The sequence below is a fragment of the Muntiacus reevesi genome, chromosome 1, assembly GCF_963930625.1.
Source record: "Muntiacus reevesi chromosome 1, mMunRee1.1, whole genome shotgun sequence".
Lineage (NCBI taxonomy): Eukaryota > Metazoa > Chordata > Mammalia > Artiodactyla > Cervidae > Muntiacus > Muntiacus reevesi.
This window is the reverse complement of record NC_089249.1, coordinates 34,149,699-34,174,864: the sequence shown is the minus strand read 5'-3', so window position 1 is coordinate 34,174,864 and position 25,166 is coordinate 34,149,699. Positions and strand designations below refer to the sequence as shown.

General features: G+C 37.0%; 1 protein-coding gene across 1 annotated transcript in view; it reads left to right on the top strand.

Moving 5' to 3' along the window:
- The window catches only part of PDE3A (phosphodiesterase 3A), a 355,000-nt gene extending 331,138 nt beyond the window's left edge, over positions 1-23,862 (top strand). The window contains exons 11-16 of the mRNA XM_065940638.1: positions 3,781-3,894; positions 4,031-4,230; positions 5,900-6,103; positions 6,794-6,949; positions 9,284-9,536; positions 15,575-23,862. Of these exons, the coding sequence (XP_065796710.1) occupies positions 3,781-3,894; positions 4,031-4,230; positions 5,900-6,103; positions 6,794-6,949; positions 9,284-9,536; positions 15,575-15,804 (1,157 nt within the window). The 3' untranslated portion in view covers positions 15,805-23,862. The remainder of the gene's footprint in view (positions 1-3,780; positions 3,895-4,030; positions 4,231-5,899; positions 6,104-6,793; positions 6,950-9,283; positions 9,537-15,574) is intronic.
- The last annotated feature ends 1,304 nt before the right edge of the window (positions 23,863-25,166 follow it).

Sequence of the window (25,166 nt, the reverse complement as noted above, 5' to 3'; positions counted from 1 at the left end):
TGCAGGTTAGATCCCTGGGCTGGGAAGGTCCCCTGGCGGGCTACCATCCATGGGGTGACCCAGAGTCAGCGTGACAGCGGAGACAGCACGACCTTTGTTTAGCTCAGTTTGATTAAGCTGTATGTGATGTGCCCACCGATTTTAAAGGTAGACCCTGAGGTGCCATGGAACAAGCTAGAAGGGCAGAACTGTTACGCCATTAGCTCCTTTTCAAAGGTGGGGAAAAGAGTGTTTCAAGTCTAATTTCTATTCTCTAGTACTTTGCTTCATTCATTGGTGAATAGGAGCATAGAGAACTTTAAATAGAAAATCTGTAAATTGAGTTCTAAAAAACCTATAAATTTTATATGCAACCTCAGTCTTCCATAGCAGCTTATTTCAACCCTGTGCTTGAGGAAAAGGAGAAAAAGAGAAAACAAGTCTATTTAGACAGAAGAGGGGTTAGGCAGGTTCTGGGAAAGGGGAAGGCGGGTGATGTTATTAGGATGTGCACGTGTGTTTATGTGTTGTCCAAGAGGCGGGGGTGGGGGGTGGGTGTTTGCCAGGTGGGTGAGAGAATTATTAAGAGATTTGTCCAAAATGCAGAGATGAATGAAGAGGATGAGAATAATAATGATAAAATAAGGATCGCTCTGATTTTATTCCTCAGCTCTGTCAGTTGCCTATCAAGGTCAAAAAAGAAGAGCAGTCTTTGAGCATATTTGTCTGTCTTATAGAAACTTCTCAATCCTCTATGTTGACTCAGGTGTCTTTACACCTGAGTTGGTCCCCAGAGAATTAATGGCAAGAACAACAGTGCCACCAGCATTCGGCACAATATTTTCTCATAGTAGGTTTGAGTATGTGTTTAATAAATATCTTAATGACTTCTTAAAGGCAGATAATTTTTCCATCCTGCTTAAGTGATAGTGACAATGTAATCCTTTTAGAGTTACACCTGCATAACTGTAGCTATATAAATATATGCTATATATATTAAAGGAGTTAGGTTTTTTTAGCTATTGTTTTCTTTAGCACTTGTGAACCTACACTCAAAAGCAAAAGGAGGGTTTTTTCCCCCATATACTCTTATACCTAGTTTTTAAATCAAGATGATGTTAATCTCTAAAAAGCAAAACAGACATAGAAAAAAATTTTTAACTCTTATTTTATGTTGGAGTAGAATCAATTAGCAATGTGTCAATTTCAGATGTACAGCGAAGTGGTTCAGTTATACATATACGTGTATCTACTTAAAATGATTATAAACTAAGTTAGGTGTTAGTTGCTCAGTCATGTCTGACTCTTGAGACCCCATAGACTGAAGCCCACCAGGCTTTCCTGTCCACTGAATTCTCTAAGCCAAAATACTGGAGTGAGTTGTCATTTTCTTTTCCAGGGGATCTTCCTGACCCAGAGATCAAACCTGGGTCTACACACACACACACACACACACACACACACACACCCTATAAAGCCTTCCGGACTTGGACCTTGGGATGCAGGACAGGCCAGGAAGCAGTATAACTCAAGAGCTACAAGCTCACCTGACTTGGTATTGTCTATTTTTCACCCCAAAGAGACACAGTCAATACCCTGATACCGCTTCCACCCACCTTGTAATGCTGGGTGCAGGCCCAGGTTTCTCTGACTTGTAGTAGTAATGGTAGTTACATCACACAGTAATTTCCCCAGCTTGTCACAAGGGAAGAGTAAAGAACTTAACCCAGAAACTCTCTTCCAACATAGCCCCGGAACCCCTCTGACCAGGTTGCATGTTCTTCTGGTGGGTCATCACTGCCTTCTCCCTCCTCCATGGCTTAGCTTAGCTTTTATTTTAGCTCTTCAATTCTATTTTTACAAGTCCAGCATTGATTTTTGAAAGGAAACTGGTAATCTGCACTAACTCATCATTGCATTGTAAAAGCAATCATGTATTTTCAGTTCAGTTCCACAAAGTCACTCAGTCGTATATGACTCTCTGTGACCCCGTGGACTGCAAGCAAGCCAGGCCTCCCTGTTTATCACCAACTCCCGGAACTTGCTCAAACTCATGTCCGTGAAGTCGGTGATTCCATCCAACCATTTCATCATGTATTTTACGTGAATGATATTTACATCAATCACAAGCTTACTATATAGCAGCCACTTTAAAATAAGTCCCCTTCTGTAATTCTCAAAGTTGTAGTATGAAATAGGCACTATTATTGTCTACATGGTTTTAAGATAATGAAATGAGACAATGTTTTAAATGACTCAGTAACACAGGTAATAAATGTCAGAGCAGAGATAGGTATGTCCTAGACCCTGAGACTTGTAGCATGATCAACTTTGTACACTGGCACAGATATAGATTTTAAATGTAATTGTCTTAAATCATTTGTGATAGTCCATACATGGAGACAGAGACCCCAGTTTGAATAGAAGTGTTCTTTGGAGACTAGGTAATATCAGTGTTCACCTTTGGCAATGATACAGTGAACAAGGTTTGCTGTTTACCGCTCCAGAACCTAGGAGGTCTGCTTCTCAAAGCTCTTCTGAAAACATCCTCTCAAGACCTCCCTGAACCCTTCACTGAGTTTCTGGAGTTTTTACCCAAGATTTACCTATGTGTCTTCACTTAAAGTTGCCAGACATGTAGGAAAACACACACCATCTTCCTACGTGCTCCTGTGTGCCGCCAACACCACAGGTGTCCTAATTTCTGTTTTCTTCCCTGATCGGAGAACAGGTGTTCCTCTCAAATTTTCATTATGATTCTGCTTGTTCTCTCTGTTTTGCTTCTCCTCATCTGTTGAGTGCTATTCACAGATGTCATCTATTACCTTATAGAAGGAAATCATACCATGGTTGGTCATTAGGAATAAAATGTATGAAGTTAGCATACCTAGAATAAATCATACCATATCAGTGAAGTATTCTGAAGGGCCAGATAAGAGAAAAACATGGAAAAAATGGACTGAGAAAGAAGGTGAGCCAGGAACACAGTGGGCCTTTGGTCATGGTTCCATAGAGGCTAGATCACATGTGTAGAAATAGAGCCCCATTCCTATGATAAGGGCATTTTAACTGGAGGATTTGGTTGCCCTGTAGATTTATGCACTTCGGGATGGCTCAGCCCCTTATGTTATTGTACAAAGAGGTTTTAATTTTTTCTCTTTCTGTATTTCCTAGAACTTTATTCCCAAACCAGAATTTCTAGATCAGAGAACATTATCGATTTTGGTTTCGATTTGCTTTGTGGATTTTATCTATTAATACATGTAAAAAACATTACTCATTTTCTTGCATTTTTAAGTGTGATACAGAAGAATAACACTATTTTCAATTCACAGGTTATATTTGAGTGCTGTTTATCAGAGATGAAACACTGGGTGGTATGGACCATTGGTCTGACCTAGGTTGAGTGTATCATGGGTCTTTTGTTCTAGTCCTCTGCATAGTTTTACACAGGAACATGGGCATAAGGACAAGAGTAAACATTGCAGTGGATTCGCACAGTGAGTTTATATATGTTGGGTTATTTAGTGAAATTTATGTTAGGTGGATGCTGAACACAGATTTAGTTCATTTCAGACATCTGCGTGTGTGAATGTTGTAAGCTTTTTTTTTTTTCTTGTTACTGTGAATATTATAGAGAAATGGAAGAGGAATCACAGAGTATTTGTTCTAGAATGTTTGGCTGTCTTTCACCCAGGTTATTTAAATGTGAGGACTAAACCGTTTGTCCAGTAGGTGGCACTCTTAGTCCTTGGACCCCAGAGTTCACAGCTGAATGCCTGTCCTTTGCATTGGTTACAGACCACAACAGAATCCATGCCACGGATGTCTTGCATGCTGTTTGGTATCTCACGACACAACCTATTCCAGGCCTCTCAACTGTGATTAATGATCACGGATCAGCAAGCGATTCAGGTACATATTAAGTTCTCTGTGCTCCATTGTAAACTATGGGAACGGAAGAGTGGCTTTGTAAATAAGGAAGTGAGCATAACTGATATCAGTTTACTACTTTCTTCAAAGCTATATTATTTTCATCATCTCTTCTCAGATTCTGACAGTGGATTTACACATGGCCATATGGGATATGTATTCTCAAAAATGTATAATGTGCCTGATGATAAATACGGATGTTTGTCTGGAAATATCCCTGCCTTGGAGTTGATGGCCTTGTATGTGGCTGCAGCCATGCATGACTATGATCACCCAGGAAGGACTAATGCTTTCCTGGTTGCAACGAGCGCCCCTCAGGTAAACCTTTCGATTTTGCCTAGGGAAGTAGTTCAATTTTGAGGTTTCTCTGAAGAACATTAATTTTATAAATTTGACTTATAGCAGGCCAAGTGAATTGACCAAGCGAATATGAACAAACTATATTTAGACCTGAGATAAAATTCTTAGAGACCATGCTCATTTTGAAAAGATATGATGCCTTGTTCTAAGTTATTAATGATAGGTCTACATTTATCACCTATGGAGATCCTTTCTCAGTTTTCTTTTGAGGAAGAAAAACTGCTTGAATTCATGTTAATCAATTTCCTCAATAAAGAATATCTGACCTATATGAAAGTTTTCTTTCTGAAAAGATTGGAGAACCAAATCTTTCTCGGTTCTTTAAGAATTAGAGGCTTCTTTGGATATAAATGCAGTTCCTTTGAGATGCATTATAACAAATATCATTCTTATGGCATCTTTATTGTTTAGGAAGAATTAAAGATTGATTTATTTTATTCAAGGTAAATTTTTTACCTGACAAAAACAATAAGTTCAAAAACAGCAACTTTAAAGAAGTTCCTCTGGTCATGTGCTTAAATTTAAGTCAAATAGCAATCACTAAGTATTTAGGAATCTCCATCTATATAATTAAACTTTGGTTTAATCAAATGGATGGACCTATTTTACTAAAGATCCCATGATCTTATTTTTCTTTCTAAAGGCTCTAGAGACTAATCTGATCCATTACTCTTTTTTGTCATGTTTGCTTTTTGTCTTTTACTCTCTTCTCATCTATTTTTATCTGTTTCCACGCTCTCTCTTATAGACTAGCCTAGAGTGTTCCTTTAGTTAATTAAAATTAATTTCCTTTAAGTAATTTTCCTTTCATCTGTATACAGCACAAATATCCTGATTTTTTTCTGACTACTTACATTTCTTTCACTGTTTCCTCCATACACTATATATTTTCCCTAAATATAAGCATATCCTTTGACCAGCACATTTTACCATTCAGTTTTCCTATGTGTCCATGAATTTTCATTTACCTCAATATTAATTTTCATGTGCTTGGTCTTTCCTTTTTGTCATTATACCTTTTTTTCCTTCCATCATCAATCTGCCACACTAGACTTCAGGCATTTTTTTAGGCAACTTTCTTTTCCTTCACAGCTTCCCTCAGCGTTATTCAAACAAGTAGATATTTACTATATACTTTCAATTACTAGACAGAGGGTAATATTTCCTATGACTGGTTGTGAGGTAAGAATATTTTGAATTATGAGCTTCTCAGGGATATCATCCCTCTTTATTAGTTACATGTGTTTAATTAAAAGAAAGTCATTCTTATTTTAGATGTGGGCAATAACTGAGTTACCTCTTAGGGATATTAATATATTTGCATATTTTATGGTTAAATTCCTGTGTTTTGAAAAAAGAGTAATCTGAAATAAGCTAAGTCTCCACCCTTCACTTACAAGAATTTGAAATAAAATTTCAAGGAAATGAACTTTATCTTACCAAAAAAAGAAAAAATAACCAAGAAAAGTAAACAATGTACAGTAATAAGTAATTCTTAATAACTAGCTGTCACAACGTTGCATTTATATGTTCTATGATAAAAGATGATTCCAAATGTTTTGCATATTCTCATTTACTTTTGTTTCTAATTTAAAAAGCTGAACTCCTGACTCTCATCTTTGCCTAGGCGGTGCTCTACAATGATCGCTCAGTCCTGGAGAATCATCACGCGGCTGCCGCATGGAACCTTTTCATGTCCCGGCCAGATTATAACTTCTTAGTTAACCTTGACCACGTGGAATTTAAGCATTTCCGTTTCCTTGTCATTGAAGCAATTTTGGCCACTGACCTGAAGAAGCACTTCGACTTTGTTGCCAAATTTAATGCCAAGGTAACTAGATTTGTACCAGTCCTCATTTTCTGGCCACATTAAAAGATGTCATGGAATGAGAGTGTTAAACAAAACTCATTGCTGCCACCTCATACATGTGGAATGTGAAAATGAAATGCAATGCAGTGTTAAACCAGAAGCAGTTATTTAGGCATTGGGCCCAACCTGGAAACCTAATATATTGAGGTCCTGTCGGTATATATTATACCTTGTACAGCAGAAGAATAATAGAATTCTAACTATCATTGTGATTTTGTTTTTTTTTTTTTTTTCTCTCATCTCTGTGGAATACTAATTACCTTGTAGTAGTAAAGGTCAAAAACCTGAAGCAGAATTTAATACATCAAACATATAATAAATGCTCAAATAGTAACTCAAGAAATTTTCTTATTATTTGTAGCTACAGTATTTTAATAGTAATTTATAATACATGCTAGTATTAAATAGCAATTATTTTAAATTCCATAATGATCCATCATTTGTTATTATTTTTTTAGGTGAGCTATTTCACTACTAGTTTATACAAGCCAAATAACGTTATTTGAAACAGCTGAGATGTTTCTCATTACTTGGTATTCCTATCTGCACATGGTAGACAGATCAGAATACATAGTAACAAGGTGATCAGAATTCTGTGATTTGTTTTCCCGTTCAACTTGTGCATTCATTTAAACTTTGTCCTTCAAACAGGTGAATGATGAAGTTGGAATAGATTGGACCAATGAAAATGATCGTCTACTGGTTTGTCAAATGTGTATAAAGTTGGCTGATATCAATGGGCCAGCTAAGAGTAAAGAGCTCCACCTTCAGTGGACGGAGGGTATTGTCAATGAGTTTTATGAACAGGTAACTAATTTAACTATTTTTCTTAATCCATATTGAGGCTGCTTATAGATTCCCTAAAGCAGCAATCCCCAACCTATTGGGCACCAGAGACTGGTTTCATGGAAGACCATTTTTCCACAGATAGGGTAGGGGGGTTGATTTCAGGATGATTCAAGAACATTACATTTATCATGCACTTTATTTCTATTATTATTTCATGTGCTCCACCTCAGATCATCAAGCATTTGATCCTGGAGGTTGGGGACCCCTGCTCTAAAGTTTCCAAAGGCTGTAAAAGTGTGATTAGTCATTTTATATTCATGATACCATGAGAAAAGGCACTGGCCAAATTTAATCTGAGTTTTAAAAAAATGACAAAAATTGAACCAAACCCTGGTGGCTCAGAGGTTAAAGCGTCTGCCTGCAATGCAGGAGACCTGGGTTCGATCCCTGGGTTGGGAAGATCCCCTGGAGAAGGAAATGGCAACCCATTTCAGTATTCTTGTTTGGAGAATCCCATGGACAGAGGAGCCTGGTGGGCTATAGTCCACGGGGTCACACAGAGTCGGACACGACTGAGCGACTTAACTAACTATAAACATAAAACTCTTAAGGTAAAGTTATTAAGTATTTTGATGGGAAAAGGTGTTAAGATAATGGAATGACCTCAGAAAAATTAGGAATCCCATTGAAATACTCATCAGTTTTATCATAATAGAAGCTAGGTTTAAATTTATATGGATGAATATATATCAAATTAAGTTCATTTACTTTTCTAACAGTTTATAACAGCAGTACATGAAAAAGCTAATAAAAATAGCATTTTATTTGACACATTACCAACAGAACATGAAGGGATCTTCCCCACATGACCTTACCCCAACCATACTTGAAACCTTGTGTTTGGTGCTGTAAACGTCTCTTATAAGAGGAATCTCGAGGTAGTAGAGATGGGTAAATGACAGGCATCAATAGTGACCTAAAGGCCAGGAAAGAAGTACAAATATGTACCCTAAGGAAAAACAGAGGTAATAACTCTCTTTAGATACTTAAAAGACTGACATACAAATTTAGGATTAGGTGTATCATGATGTTGTACAGCTTAAAGAAGATAAATTATATAAGATACCACAGGATTTGATTTAAAAAAAAAATTCCCTAAAAACAGACACGACTATAGCCAGTCTATGGATGTTATAAGGAGATAGATTTTAGGTCAATGTCAAAAAGAAATTTGTATTCCCAATGTCATCCAGAAATAAGATGAGGCCCCTTAGTAAGTGATAAATCACCTTTCACCAAACATATTTAAAGAAATAATTTTTTTGAGTATTGTAGATAGGACTCATTAAAAAAAAAAAGTTTATAATTTCTAGAAAAGATTCTGTTTTCTTGGCACTAATTGATAGTCCTGAAGTATTGACTATAGATAAAATGTAAAGAAAAGAAACTTGTAATAACTCCATTACATATATAGACATAACCAGTGATGATATTTTGGTATAATTCCTTCATTAATGTTGCTAGGTAATTTTGGGCTTTCAATCTGATTTTTTTTCTGAAAGATGAATTAGTTCAAAATAAAAACACTTACATAGTAGTACTATTAAACATAGAAAAATAATATCAGAAACTATAATCACAGAAGACATAATTCAACCCAAAATTGGGATAAACTCTTAACTCTTTAATTGAGGAATAAGTTATTTTAAATTTTCTAGCATACAAGACAAAAAAAAAGGCAAACAGAATAGATTATCTGGTAGATATTTATGACCAGCATTGCCTTTTAAGATGCTTTTACATTCTAACTTACACTCTAATATAAGGAACAGTGACTAGTGTGATGACAGAGATCATCTACTGAGACATAAACCACTTCTGGTAGCTCCCCTGATCGAAAAGCAAACCCTCAAGATTACCAAAGAGTAAGTAGCAACAAAGCAGTCCTATAGGAAACTTAATGGGCTTCCCTAGGGGCTCAGGGGTTAAAGTGTTTGCCCGCAATGCGGGAGACCCAGGTTCGATCCCTGGGTCAGGAAGATCCCCTGGAGAAGGAAATGGCAACCCTCTCCAGTATTCTTGCCTGAAGAATCCCATGGACGGAGGAGCCTGTTAGGCTACAGTCCACAGGGTCGCAAAGAGTCGGACACCACTGAGTGACTTCACTCACTCAGGAATCAGTAATTTGGGTAAAATCTTTTAGCAATCAAGGACAGAGAGAGTTCACACATCAATGCCCAGGTTCTTGCATATTTGCACATTTTAGATGCCGGGTGAATGGTGACTTAATTTGTACTTTATCCTTTCCTTGTACCTTTCTAGTTAACCATGTTGCTACATTCCTATTTCCAGGGTGATGAAGAGGCCAGCCTTGGGTTACCAATAAGCCCCTTCATGGACCGTTCTGCTCCTCAGCTGGCCAACCTTCAGGAATCCTTCATCTCGCACATCGTGGGTCCTCTGTGCAACTCCTACGATTCAGCAGGACTCATGCCAGGGAAATGGGTGGAAGACAGTGATGAGTCAGGAGACACGGATGACCCAGAAGAGGAGGAGGAGGAAGCACCAAATGAAGAGGAAACCTGTGAAAATAAAGAATCTCCAAGTAAGTCATAGAATCTTTCTCGAATGTCTTTCTCCTAGGATTGTTTTCTTACTTAGGTTCTGGTAAAGTTGATGCTTCTCATGAGTTACCTAGTTGAGTTCTCACATCGTCTACTGCCTGGATTATGGATACTCCCCCCTTCCCAAATATCATCATCATAATGGAAATTACAGATTATTATAATATATATTATATATATATATATTATATATAATCTATTATAATATCATGTTCATACAAAAGTATGTTCTCTGTCATGAATTAAAAAAAATAATAATAAGTAGTCAAAGTCTACTTTTCAGAGTATCTTAATGAGTTAGCAGTGAAAGGAATCTCAGGTACCGTCTAGACCAACATAGGCTTTTACTGGTTTGGTTGGGAAGAGATGCTGAAGTGGTAAGAGGTAGTAATCAGTCACTCATCAAATGTTTATTAAGCACCTACTCTGTGCCAGGCATTTTTCCAGGTACCTAACATAGAACCACGGACAAATCAGACCAAAAAAAAAAAAAAATCATTCAGTCCTTGCCCTTTTTGACTTGTGTTTCCAATGGGGTCAGCAGACACTAGGGAAGACTAATCAGTAAATCTATAATATGTTAGATGCTGATAAATGCTAGAGTTAAAGAGAATATGAAATATTGCACAGAAAGATTAAAATCATAGACAAGATAGCCATGCAAGGTCTAAATAAGAAAGGTATTTAAAAAAAAAACCAAAACTTTGAAAGAAGCAAGGGAGTGATCCATGGAAATAGCTGTGGACAACTCATTTCAAGGAGAGAGGAAAGCCAGCCACACAAGGTTCTGCTGTGGGCCTTGGCTGGGTCTCAGGAAGCACCAGGAGGGCTGGGAGGCTGAAGTGGAGGAGGTGGGTGGGGAGCAGCAGGGGGAGACGGTGGGGACCCAGGTGTTAGAGGGTTAGAAGGTAGGGCTCTGCAGAATAGAGTTTGGCTTTTTCTCTGAATAAGATGGGAAGCCATCAGAGGTTTTGAACAGAAGACTTAGTTGATTCAACTTAATGTTTTAACTTGATTGCTTCAACTATTGCATGGAAAATCTTCTGGAGTTTGGGGTGAGCAAAGGTGTAAGCAGGGCAGTGTGTTAAGAGGCTCTTGAAATCATCCAAGTGAGAGATGACTGAGGCATTGGGCCAGGGCAGTGAGAGTAGGGATGGTGAGAAGTGGTCACATCTGGTCATTGGTTTCGCGGTGTATCAAACAGCCATTCCGATCTCTTCATCTCTTGAAATATTCTCTGCTGTTACGCCTGCCATGGGGACAAGGACAATTAGGAAAACCCATAACCTTTATAGTGACACTGCACAAATACTGTTCCTGTTTTCATGGAAATAGAGTGTGCAGTTTCTACCTACCTTCATCAAACACGATCTTACTATTGGTAGTTTTCGAAGCCCTTCCCAAAAATATTACCAGTGAAAGACACCATGATCATCTGTTCCTGTTTTTAGCAGTCAGGAAAATGCATGACATAGTTCATTTTGGCCATCTAGTAAAGAGATAGTCTAATGTGGCTATTAACCTATTTCACCCTCATGTAAGTGCCTTGTTGTAAGCTCACAAAAGCAGAGAAAAAGAACTCATTATTAACCATAGGCTGGGTAAAGAGGAGCAAATTTGGTTTTTGGTCAGATTTTTGCTTAAGTTCTTACCCATATATTAATGTTGATACAAAATGAGAGGAAAACCAGATGTTGTTTTTCTTCAGTGTTCTATTCTCAAGGTAATTTTATTTTATTCCTCTGATGCTTATAAAAAGATTTCTATTAAAAATTCTGTGCTGACCTTGGCATTCAAAGTTAGGAGCCAAGATGGGATTCATGGATTATTTATTCATTTTCTCACTTAGTAAACATGCATGATTTTCTTTATCACTCAGAGAGCCAGGTAATTTGCTGTCTGACTAAGGACTGGGCAGTTTTTCCACTGAATGTTATTGGAAAGTGTGGTCAGCTTAGCCTCTGGAAAAGCTTTGTTCCCATGGACCCTGCCTGATTGCTATTTGAACTCAAATACATTGAAACAACACACACATAATCTATGCATCAAAAATTAAAGAACCTACGTTAGGAAATTCAACAGGCTCAACCGGTCAATATTGGCTTTAGTAGCAAACACTAAATATTCATTCTGTCTCTATTCTGTAGAGTTGGGTGGCCATACTGACTCCCAGATTCTAATGTGTTACTCTCCTGACATTCCCTTTTTTAATCGTGCTCACTAAAGCGGGAATGAGAATTCTGTGGATTCTGTTTACTAATGGCTTCTAAATGTCAACTGGACACCTTACATTAAAATTTAAGACACCATCAACAATGATTTGATAACCATAGCTTTTGAAAAATTACCCTTGAAGTTTCCCATTATAGCCAAGAAAATGGCAGCATTAGTAAAATTTGGCCACATGGAATTCTAGAAATGGAATTGGTGACCACCCAGTTCAGCAGCCTCATTTTACAAAATTCTACAGGGGCTCAGGAGTTTAACAGACATCCCAAGGTGTATATAGTTTCTGCAGAACCAGAAATGAAACTCAGATTTCCTCAGTTTTAACTCTATTATTACTGACTCTTAGTAATTTTAATTTCAGGATTCATAATGACTGAGATGGTTAACTTGATTTATCCTAAAATTTAGATTTCAGAAAAAATGTAAATTAAATATGCATTGATAATTTCATCAGTCTGCATAACTTGTAGATCTCTCAGGAAATACAGAATAAAATGTTTCAATATGGTATCCTAGGGAAAGACGGCTTTTTCCCCCACATCATAATTAAATCTGAAAGATTCCTACAGTGAACTAAGAGGTTTCTAATGAAGTACTAAGCTGCATTTAGAATTTGAGCAATGAAAGGACCTTTGTTCTCATTTCAAAAGGTTCCAGTGCTGAACAATTTGGCTCCCAATACAGGCATGTTTTAGACCACCTGCGGACTCTAATCTACGCAAATTTATTTGGTACAAACTCCCTTCTACGTCACCTTATTCAGTTTAATTCCAGAGAGGTTTATTGCTAACATTGAGCAGCCTTAATAAGAGAACAGCTGCTCTCATGGGGGCTGCCCTGAAAGGAAAAAGAGAAAAAACGAGCTTTTGTTAGCTTCTTCCCTGTGAATTCACTGCCATGAATGTGTATAACTTTCAGATTGAATAATCACCTTGAGCAGTAGAGTATGTCCTATGTCTGATTCAAGTCTATCCTTCAGCCAGTGATTGACCTGTAAATATCTTGACTCAAAGGATTAGGTTAAAAAGAATGTTAACATGTAAAGATTCTCAACAGTAACTGATCTGAACTTAACTGCAATAAAAACGATGTAGAAATAGATGAGTAGATAACTTTGGTAGAAGAGTAATCTTCAAGGTTTACTTTTAAATATTAAATAGATGCATATATGTTATTGGTTTCTATAGAAACAGTTGAGATTGTTTTAAATTTTAGTTTATTTATTTCCCTTGTTAAGAATCTTATAATTGAAGAAAGTGATATTATACTCCATGCCATCTGCCTGTCACTTACCTGGAATGCTTACTCACCCAGTATATTTCGTTCTCATAATTTACACATCCTTTGGGGAAAGTCTTATCTATTCCCTCACAGGCTGAGTATCTGATGTTGCCATATTTTGATGTGTCAGAGAGAAATTGTGCTGCATATTCTTAAAAATAACAAGGAAGACTTTCTTCAGGACTCTTGTAATAGGAAAGAGACGTTAGACTCAACGGATTGAAACAGAGGCGGGAGAGTTTTTACACACTGGGATGAGGTGGTGATAAAAGTACCGGAGGACCTTAGAGGGGAGTTGGTCCATGTGATTCGGCCACTTGTGTCTGTTAATTGATTCTTATTGAAGTTAGGCTCCTTCCCTCCCATGGAGATGTGAGGGAAGGGACCCTGTATTTCTGAAAAATTGCATTTCAAAGGATTGGCTTTCAGGTTCTTGAGAAAAAAGTTTCCTGGGTTGTCAAACTAGTGAGGCTGGGAAATTTATCTACACTACCTAAGAGCAGAGCAAGAAATTGCAATTACAAGTTGTATAAAGTAGATGCTTTAAGAAAAAAAGAGATCTGGGTCCTAGAGTCTGGAAGAAATCTGTCTAAAGTTTAATGAACCTGAGGGAAACATTAAGGCTCTCTTGATCTCTATAGGTCTATCATAAAACGTAGCATGCGTATTTCAGTTTCGGTCTTCTAGGTCCTCTCTCCTATAGATGGTAAGCGCCTTTAAGGCAAACTCTGAGACTCATTGGTGTTTGTTTCTATAGCATCCAGAAAACTGCCTATCAGTTCCTGTGTGTTGTGCTCAGTTGCTAAGTCATGTTACACTCTTTACGGCCCCCGTGGACTGTAGCCCTCCAGGCTCCTCTGTCCATGGGGTTTCCCAGGCAAGAATACTGGAGTGGGTTGCCATTTCCTTCTCCAGGGGATCTTCCTTACTCAGAGATCAAACTCACATCTCCCGCGTCTCCTGCATTGCAGGGGATTCTTTACCACTGAGCCACCAGGGAAGCCCTGCTTGTCAGTTAGTAGGTGGTAAATATAAGCTTATTTTTATCATGAATAATATAATATAGAAAATTTTTTTAAATTCTTGCTTATGGCTACCTGTATCCATTCCCCCTGTCATTCATTCAACTAATTTCCTTATGTGTCTCTATGGTTCAAAAGCAACTTAATGTCCTTTTTCTGAACTGTTTTTAAAGTTGATCTTAACGTTTTATAAAGTACAAGAAAAAAATGTATAATAAAATTATTGAAGGAATCATCAGCATTTCCACAAAAATTTTGGTTGATTGCATATCTTGTAGCCATCGGCTTTGCCTGTTGTTACTATTTGTTTCTTTTTCCTTCCAGATTATACATGGTAAATCATTACTATTTCATTAAGTACTCTCAAGTTGCTTGCAGATCATCCTGGTAACTTGTATTGTTAACTCTTTAATATAGTCTTAAATCAGAATTTCCTGTGAATCACTTTTTCTTACCTTTATTATCACTTTATTATGTCAACACTTTACCATTTACTTGGTACTATGGAACAGAAACTAGAAAGAACATAATTCACTTAGTAAAACTTCTGTCCATGGAGAAGTTTACAGTTCAACGTGAGAATCTTTGCCTATCTTCCAAATTCTCAGCCTGTGTCTAAAATGATCACTCAAAAGAAGGCACATTATAATCTGGTTGCTTAGACAAGAACAGCTGCCTGCAGTCTCTGCTTGGAGATTTGCCAGTCCCTCCATCTTCAACATACTCCTCAAATCTGCTTCTCATCTGTTGTCCCCTTTCGCCTTTCATCCTGTCACTCACCTGTTCACATCATAAAGCTCAGGGTTGTCTATGATTCCTCCCTTTTTCCCTTACAGTTGCCAAGTCCTATTGATTATACCTCACAAATATATCTCACATTTACCGATGCATCTTCATTTCCATTATCCCCATCCTAGTCCAAGCCACCATCATCATGAAACATCCTTCCAGCTAAGTCATTTCCCTCTCTTCCTGCCATGTTTCAAAGACTGTACAACTCAGTATAATTGTCCCTATGTGCTTACTCTCTATCTTCCCACTGGACTCAAAGCTCGCTGCTTGAAGAGCTCGAAATTAATTTTTTTAGTCCACAGGAAGCATAACAGTACTATCAAAAGTGTCTTTAAAAAAAAAACTTTTATGAGGTGAATTGGTTGACAAAGCAAAGAATGATGTGACAAGAAATTATCCCAATAATCTAGGTGGAAATCTTGAGAGCCTGAATGGGGTGGGAGTAATAATTCCAAGATACAAACAGAACCTTGTATTGGATATTACCAGATGTTAAATGCTGTTCACAGTACGTCTCAATGATACATTAATGCTTCTTGCCACCTTCCTCTTATTTCCCCATCCTCAAAAATAATTATGATGATACACATGTCAAGTGTATACATATCATTTGGTACTTAACTCCTATGAATAAGATGGAAAAACTGCCATGTACTTAACACACAAATAAGTAGTCTAATTTGGTGCTTTCTCAGGAAAGAAAATTTTCAAGAGGAGGAAAGTCTACTGTCAAATAACTCAGCACCTCCTGCAGAACCACAAGATGTGGAAGAAGGTCATTGAGGAGGAGCAGCGGTTGGCGGGCATAGAGGACCAGTCCCCCCAGCAGCATCCCTCAGAACAGATCCAGGCCATCAGGGAAGAAGATGAAGAAAAGGGGAAGCAGAAAGGAGAGGAGACCCCAGCCCCAAAGCCAAACCAGTGACAATGGATAGAATGAGCTATGTCTCCAAACAGAGTTACTTGTCACACAGACTCTTTTCAAGCCAGCACAACACTTAGACACAGCACTGTAGAAATACAAGAAGATGGGCAAATGGCTACGGCATTTTGGGATTCTTCGCGTTTTATGTGTTTATTTTTACAGTGAGGTACAGGATTTAAAAAACTCTTGCTCAGAGAAGCTTTCACATTGTAACACCAGCTTCCAAGGATTTTTTTTTTAAAAGGAAGAAGTATATACGTGTGTGTGTATATAATCTCTCACGTAGATCCATGTAAAACATACTCACAGACACACATGCAAACACACAGACACTCTGAAAGCTGGGATTCCTGGCCCCACAATTTAGTAACGTTCATATTAAGATATATAGTGGTCACTGTGATATAATAAATCATAAAGGAAAAAAATGAAGGAAAGCAAATCACAAAGGAGATTGTGCGGCTTAGCCCTCAGTACAGCAAATGAAGTTATGACTGAGGAGCGTTTGCTCTTAGTCCTGAGGGATGAAAGTTCCAGAGCGCTGGTTGAATTCTGATACATCCTGCCAACATTGTAGGCGTGTGTGTGAGATAGAAGTGATGCTCAGGTGTATGTACGCTTGTGTGCACCTGAGGAGAGAATGGGCTTTGGTCGTTCACAGCGTGGGTGCAGCAGACAGCTCAGCACAGGTGAACAAACAGGATGAAGTGTGCTCTGGAGTGTCTCCGCCTCTATTTGGCTTCAGCTGAAGCCCCTTTGCAGACGGAGGGAATTAGCAGGATGAGGGACAGGGCCACAGGTCTAGTTCTCCTGCCGTCACCAGCCTTAAGCCCGGAAGACTGAGGCATTTTCCAGTCTAGTCGCCGAATGAATGTATAGGAGCTGTTTGTGAGTATGTCTGTCATTCACCTAAGATCAATTCACCATGGAAGGGGATGGCATTCTTTACACAGAAACACCTCAGAAGGAGCTGGGGTCAGGTCTTTTCATCAGGTGAGAATTCTAAAAGGTAGTCAGAGAAGACCTGGGAAATGACTCTTCACTGGGCTCTCCCATGTCTTAATTTGCTGCAAAATGTGTGGTAGAAAAAGAAAGGAAGGCAAACAGAAACCCACTCTGGGATAGATGGTGAGAGATGAAGGGGAAATTTTTTAACCTAGGGTTTGGTATTTATTGACATAGTGAAAGCCTGATTCTTGGCGGCTGTTGAAGGTTGGCTTTTAGTTGGCTAAAGTTCCACAGACAACCCTGTTGTATTCCATGAGGGGTGTGATGGGGTGGCTTATGTCTGCAACCTGGCCCATTGTCATGTTTCTTTTGGCAGGGAGGACTCAAGAGGGATTTGGGGGGATTGGGCCTATCATTGAAAGTCTTTTTCTGTTTATTTTTGGTTTATCTACACTTGTTTATGCTGTGAGCCAAACCTCTATTTAAAAAGTTGATACTCACTTTCAATATTTTATTTCATATTATTATATATTTGTCATTAATAGTTACTTTGATGTAAATATAAAGATTTGTTTGTGTTTCTGTAGATAGTTAACTTTTTTTAAAGGGAAAAGGGAAACAATTTTATAAAGTTCTATTTTAATCACCATTTTTATACATTGTAGCTATCTCCAAGCCCAGTAAGAGTGATGGTTCATTTGCATGAGGTCTATGAACACCCACTCATCTACCTGTTCTAATTTAAATAATCATCTGATACAGTTATTTTATGCCAATTAAATGAGGATGCTGCAAACAACGTTTTTTCACTAGTAAGTAACTTCGGGTAACTCTTGGATCCGTGTCTCCCTAGCAAAAGACCGTCTTAATCCTGAATGTTTATAATCAATGTCCCTTTCTTCCCAAGACTTTTTGCTTCAGTACTTTTCCTTCAGTACAGTACTATAGTCAAGCCTGTTCATCATCTAAACAACCTTAGCTTCAAGTCAATCTAACTTGTAACTTCTACTTTTTATTTCTTCTAAAATCATAGAAAAGAGTGTTTACATTGAAATGCCTTTGTTTCTGATGAATGGATGCTCTTCCCTTCTAAAACAATGATTATACAATAATCCATGGCATTCTTAAAGTAAGGCAAAGATAGTACACTCAAAAATAAAGTTTCAAGGCAATTTTCCCAATAAGTAGGAAAATAAGAAAATGATCAAATGGATGTAGATGCTACCTAAATGAGATTTTTTTTCCAGTTAATACCAGGTCTTCATTATTTAGGACTTACTGAATTTTTTTTTCCCCCTTGTATTGCCTGTCTGTCCCTATGTTTGCAAAACTTGCTGTGAGTCAAATACATTTGCCAAGCAAATTTAACTATTTTCCTTTCGTTGCAAATAACAGAAGGATTTAGAAAAGCACTTATATTCCCATACCTCTTGTATCTAATTACTTAACAAAGCTAATCTTTTCCCCCACTCCAAATGCCATAAATATAAAAGTAAAGGGAAGGAAATAGGTGCTGAGGAGGTTGAACGGCAGTAAAATACTTCTGAATCCATTACCATGTATTGGTGGTTTCATCAAAGCTCGGTAACCCCAAGTAGGAGCCAACTTGGCTGCCAGAGTAGAAGTCTAAGCACGTGGCCTGATTTTCCTTTGTTTGAAGTACGTGAAATAATGATAGCCAAAGCAGTGAGAACCTCTTCATTCCAGAAATGTGCTCATCAGTCCAGGCAGATTAACCATTTGTTCTTTCAAGATAAATTGCCCATGTGTTAAAGCTAAAAGTCAGTTCAAAAAAGGGAATGGAGATTCATCAAGTGTGTGACTTTCATACACCCCCCACCTACATCCCAAAGGATGCCGAGGGCCGTGAAAAGATACTTTCTGCTAGTGATGGTCTCCCTGTCCTTGGCAACAGCAATATTGCAGTGCTCCCTTCCACTCCAAAGCTTACTTCCTGTGGTGCCAGTGTATTTGTTGCGATTTACTACATTTTTATATGAGCCTAATTATAGGTGCCATTAGATAAACTCAGGTCTTACAAAGGAAGGAATGTCTAGCCCTCTTACGGAGAAGGAGAATTGTATGGACAGCCATGAAGTTATTGGTAGGAAAAGTAGGAATTGGTGACCTTGATGTTTGTGGTTGCTCTCTGTTCAGTAAAAGACCAGGTATACTGAATGTCACCAATATCATTTCCTGCATGCTGATAGAATGTCTTTCTGGTTATCAATCTAAGCCAACCCTGAGGATATATTGTTTTCTTAGTGAAAACGCCATGTTAGCATATTTTAAAACTATAATTTGGTTTTTGTAATTTACATAAGTTTTGCTCTTAGTCGAAAATGAAGACAGTAGCTCTGTATAGGGATTTATCTATGTTGGTCTTCATCTGAGAAGTGAAGGAATTTCCTCATATTATGTTTAAGAAAATATCTACTTTCTAAACCCAAAAATCCCCATTATGTCTATTCTGTTTTGATGGAATTCCAGAACAAATCCTAACCATTGCAGTCCCAGTAAAACTAAAGATAAGGCATTGTATGTCAAGTAGGCTCATTGCGTGTCTGTATTGCCATTTCCTCACGCCCTTGCCTCTCAAAGATTTGCAGTGTCCCTGTCACCTTCCCAGAGAACTTTCACTGAAGGTAAAAGCTGTGCAAAAGGCATGAGACTCAGGCCTATTCTTTGTTTAAATGATGAAAAAATATAAATTATTTTCTAAGTAATAAAGATATGAAAATTATCATTGTAAATAAAGTCTAAAGTTTGAAACAAGTGCTTTACAAACGTGAACTATTTGTGTTATGGACAACTAGCAAATGATGAGTCAAAAAAAAAACTTTTCTGCTTTAGGAGGTATCTTGGATGCTTTCATGTTATTATAGGGATCTCCACTGTCCTTGTCATTTACAAAATTTCTAAAATAATAGTGAAAACCACAATAAGGGTCTTATAATCCTACTCTTCCATTCTAAGTCTGATTCCTGCTTAATATTTTTCCGTTTTTCAAACTGGCAGAAGACTCCAGTAAAACAGAGTCTGTACACTTTCATAGTCTAGAGTGAATATAATTCTCCATATAATAATCAGCTAGTGAATGTGGAGAAAAAAAAATCAATAAAATTTCTAATGCTAATAGCTCACTTCCCGATATCTGAGTACTACAATGTCTATATACTCTCAGACCAAGCTGAATTCCTTTCATCTGCCTTCTGTCCTAATATGTAGCAGAATACTGCATAACCATTGTTCTAGGTCATTCATTTCTCTCATGATTTCTCTATGAAATAAAAGCATGAGCTTGCTGATACTGTCTGTCCACACAAATGGAACTCTAGGAGACCAGGGTCTTTCCTGGTGATCCAGTGGTTAAGACCCCATGCTTCCAATGCAGGGGGGCATGGTGTGGATTCATTCCCTGGTCGGCAAAGAAAGATCCCACGTGCTGCCCTGCATGACCACACACTCCCTACCCCCTGCCAAAATAGAACAATTGGCCATTCTAGGTGACAGACATTCTGGAATTAAACTATGCTTAGCATTTCTAATCAGAGGGAACTATACCAGTTTTAGGTCTTATATTCATTTGTTCCTCCAGAAAATACTCAAATTCTTATTGTGAATTTGGGGATAAAGTAATTAACTATAAGCACTGAGTCAAACTATAAGCAGTGCATTAGATAATGAATTTAAATTGAGGTGTGCATAAGTATTTGTGGTTTCTCACTAGTGAGCCATGGCTTGAGAAGAACAAGGATGTGTTTTTCAATCTATATTATGCACCAGAGATGTTAGCTAATTTATGCGGCCATGTAACATATTTCATTTGTTAAAATGATGCTGCTTTTACCTCATCTGAACTGATCTTTATGTTCACACTATCAAATCATTCTAACAGCAGGTTAACAATGGTGACAAAAAATAATTGAACGTTTTGTTGTTAAATATGTCTGAATATAGAAAACTGAAGATTAAGGCATTATTTAGTTGGTGAAACTCAATATCATGATCCAAAAAATACTGATCTGGTATAAGTTGTTTTTATATTCCATATGGTAAGACTATACAGAATTTTGACACGTGCTTAGGGCTCTTATGAATCCAAATTCCGCATCTAAAGGCAGCTAGTTATTTTCCCTGTCATACTTATAAGGTTGATTATATTGATAGGCATTGCTATCATGGATTTCTACGTCCCTGAGGAGTTGTGGAGCAAAGAAGAAAAGGCAGGCCTTATTATTGATAAGAATACTGAATATGTCCACGTTCAGACAAATTTTCTCAATTGTTTCACATTAAGAAGTGATTCTTTAATCATGCACATAATTTAAACAAAAAATGTTTCAAAGAGAATAATATTAAATCATCATACATACCATCAAGAATATTAAATTTCAGTATTTGAAACAAAGCCTTTAACACTTCTAATCAATTAAAATGAAACCCACAAAATGATATTTCATAGTGTAGAGATGCTAAATGTTTTGATATAATCAGAACTACTATTATGTAACAGAAAACTAGAAAAAAATATTTAATTCTTTTTCTAATACCCTGTATGCCTCAGGGAGGAAAATATTTTATGAAGAGTCTAATAAACACATGAAATAGATAAAAATAAATTTAGTTCCCATAATTTAATTAGATTTAGGGTATAGAGTCTGAATTATCCCAAGAAAGAGAAATGCATTATCTAGCAACTTGTCGTGGTTTAGGTTGTTTTAAGATAAATGTTAGTCACTCAGGCGTGCCCAACTCTGCGACCCCATGGACTGCAGCCCACCAGGCTCCTCTGTACATGGGGTTTTCCAGGCAAGGATACTGGAGTGGATTGCCATTTCCTTCTCCAGGGGACCTTCCTGACCCAGGGATCGAACCAGGGTCTTCTGCGCTGCAGGCAGATTATTTACCAACTGAGCTAGGAGGGAAGTCCTAGTTTTAAGATAAATGATTTACCAATGTAGATTGTATTTCACTAAATTCTAACACAGTTAAGAACCCAAATACTTATCTTCATTACTGAGAAAAATTAAATCTTACTAATCTTTCACAGAGCAAGCACTGACCAATCAATAAACCACACACACTACATTCATCTGCCAAGACTGATCAAATGGTAGGTTAAAATTTGAAATTCACAAATATAAAAGTAATTTAAAAAATATTTTTAAAGCATAAATGCTTTAAAATTTTGGTGTCAGTAGGAATACCCATTTCAGATGAAACACACAAATTCTTTGACCAAAAAAGGTCAAATTATAGGGGAAAAGTAAAACTTATTTCCAATTTTACTTGTCTAACTCAAAGTTTGCACAGGAAAAATCCATCAGAAATTCTCTTCTCCCATGATAAGGAGAAAGAGTACTTTCACCTCATTTTAATGCACCACACCTAGTTTCATCTTGCAGCCCAATGGTACTGAAAACCAAAACGAAAAAAAAAAAAAAGCAGTGGATTGGGAGTGAACACTGCATAAAACTTGAAGGCTCATCCCAGGACCCCTCTCCATCTTTTTTGTGGCAAACCAATTTAGTTCTTAGTTACTCTAGAGCAAAGGGACTTAATGGATCCATATTTCAACCCTGACTTCCTTTCACAACTAGCACTTACACACGCATTTTACAATGTGAACTAGCCCTTAGCTGCTTGAATACTTTTTGAAGGGAGGGATTTTTTTTTTATTCTAGTAATTTTTCTTGCTATATAATAACAGAATATTCATATAGTTTAATGTGAAATTGAAAGTAATTATCTAAAGATGTTTTCTTTGTGTATATCAGTTGTTAGTTGATAGAATTTTCCATCACTTTTCTTTTGAAAATTGATCATATTTATGACTCAAAAATGCATATTATACCAGATATTTCATTTTAGCTATGTATAAGCATAATCCAGTACTACAGTATTTCTATCTTTAAATAACAACCCTGACATACCTATTTATCACCTGTCAGTGGAGTTTCAATGGCTTGACGTTAAGTATATATTTGTTAATTAGTTTTAAAAAAAATCACTATTTTAATACTCTGTAAAATATGTGCATGGGATATTTTGCTATATTTGCTTAACTGGTGCAGTTTTTGCCATTTATGAATGTCATTTCATTTCCTAATACATTCTCACAGAAGAATGCATACCATTTCTATTTCAACAAGAATAGTGTGTTAGTTGACAAGCACTGGAAATAAATTATCTCTAATTCCAATTACCCCCTTATATTTCTTCCTACAGGTTTTTTTGTCATACAAATCACAAAATGAAATTGGTGCTCTTTCAGATATTCTGAAATTCACAATGCAAAATAATGAAAACAGGACTCTCCCTGACTTTTTAAAATAATATTAAGATATGCAACTCAAAGAACTTTAATTCAGAGTATTTTGGGTTTTGACTGGTTTGGTTAAATTGATTTGGGTTTTGGTGTTAAAATATGTTGTGATTCTTGGTGGGGCAGTTGCTCTGATCAGTCATTACCTCTTCCTGACAAAAACTTTCATTGGAAAGTTCAAATTAGCATGTCCCAAGTATTTGTCTCCATATTATTTTTAAACCAGAGAGTATTGGATTAATTTAATTTAGTATTCCTAAAAAGCAATATTTTCAAATAACTACCAAAGTAACACTATAAGGGATGTCATTTGTACATGATGATTTTTAACAATGTAATGCTCATCAATCTTGACCAACCTGAATATGTTTGTTAATAACTTTCCAAATTTATCAACTTTTAAAAACAAGAGAATGAGGCATTGAACTTAGGTGATCATTTTGCAGTTGAAATAAATCTTGTCTTCTCACCTGTATCTTGCACTTAATATATGTAGCAATACTTTGTATTGTCCTATTACAATTATTTGTTAAGTGACTTAGTTAATGACTGATAAATGTTTTGTAAAAAGTAGAATCTGTACAGAAAAAAAATTAGATAAATTGTATTTATTTTTATTATTTTTTAGCTTAGACACTATAATGATGCTCCTTTTTGGCCAGAATTACTGGAAGTGCCTCTTGGTTTTATATATATATATATAAATGTTATAGTAAATATATACTCAAAATTATTAGAATTGTGTCACAGATGATTGATATGGATGTTACAATGTGAAGACAATGTATAATATAAATATTCTGTGGTATCATGTATGATGTAGTCATTTCTATAACCAAAGCCCTCCATTCAGTTTCAAAGGCATCCTTTCTTCTCATATTCAAACGCAGTAGCCTGTACCCAGCCTACACTGTAATGATGCATTTAACCTTCCTATAACTTCCAAGGACTCCTGGAGACTTCCATTCCCATGGTCACATACCTCTTCCTAACAGCGATGAATTCTTGGCTGCATTAATCTTCATCTAACTTTCTTCAGCTAAACTTATAATCACCCAAGATATCTACCCTCTAATCCCTGAGAAACTGTAAACATGTTAAATTACTGTGTCCTTTCTCTAACTGAATAGTTAGCACCAAAACCAAGATAACCAGATTTCTGATAGTTAGCTTCCGAGTCCTATAAAATACACAGTGCTGCCATTTATACCATGAACGCCACAACTTACCCTAGACTGTCTATGAATGTCCAGTATATGGGAGTATTTGTTGTACAGATTCAGAATTGGTTTTGTTCTGTGTAGATGAAAAGTTTACAAAACTTTGAATGATTTGAAAACACTCAAATAGAGTTCTCTGGAACAAACAAAAGCAAAATGCAATTTCTATTCAAAGTTCCCAAGGAATCAATCCTTCAATCTATACAGATCAACTTCCCCATTACCTATGAAACAAACTTCAAATGTCTAAGCCTGTTATATTCAAAGCTCCCTTCACTCTGGCCTCAAACCTTTCCCCCATTTAAAGGAACAAGCTATTTATTATTTATATTTCTACATCTTAGGCACATCAACTTAGCAGAGTATTTTCACACTCTGTATAGATACTTTATCTTTCTCCCTTTATGCCTACGCTCACATACACAACACACACACACAAATTCTTCCAACTACACACAACACAACAGGACTAGATTGACTATGTTTTTTTGAGTTCTGTACTCTATCCCTCTCCCAATTCTCTTCTGGTGATACTCTGGTCCTCACAGAAAGGAGATAATAAGTAGGTAGTCCAATCTTAACTTTCATCTTCTTCTTGCATTAGGTGCTACCAAACTGGCCTTAGATAAGGAAAAGTTAATTTATATGATGGGGTAAGGATGATAGGTAAATTATAATGAAGCCTGAGATCCAAGCCAGAGGAGAGGGTTGGCCAAGGTCACAGCCTCAAATAGCCTCAGAGAGCAGCTCAGTATGTGGGCATACTAATCCACACCTGGTTCATCTCTACAGCTCACTCCTGCTGCCACTGAGCCACATGAGGTGGAGCTTGGGAAATGGGGACCACATCCTGACCAATGAAAAAA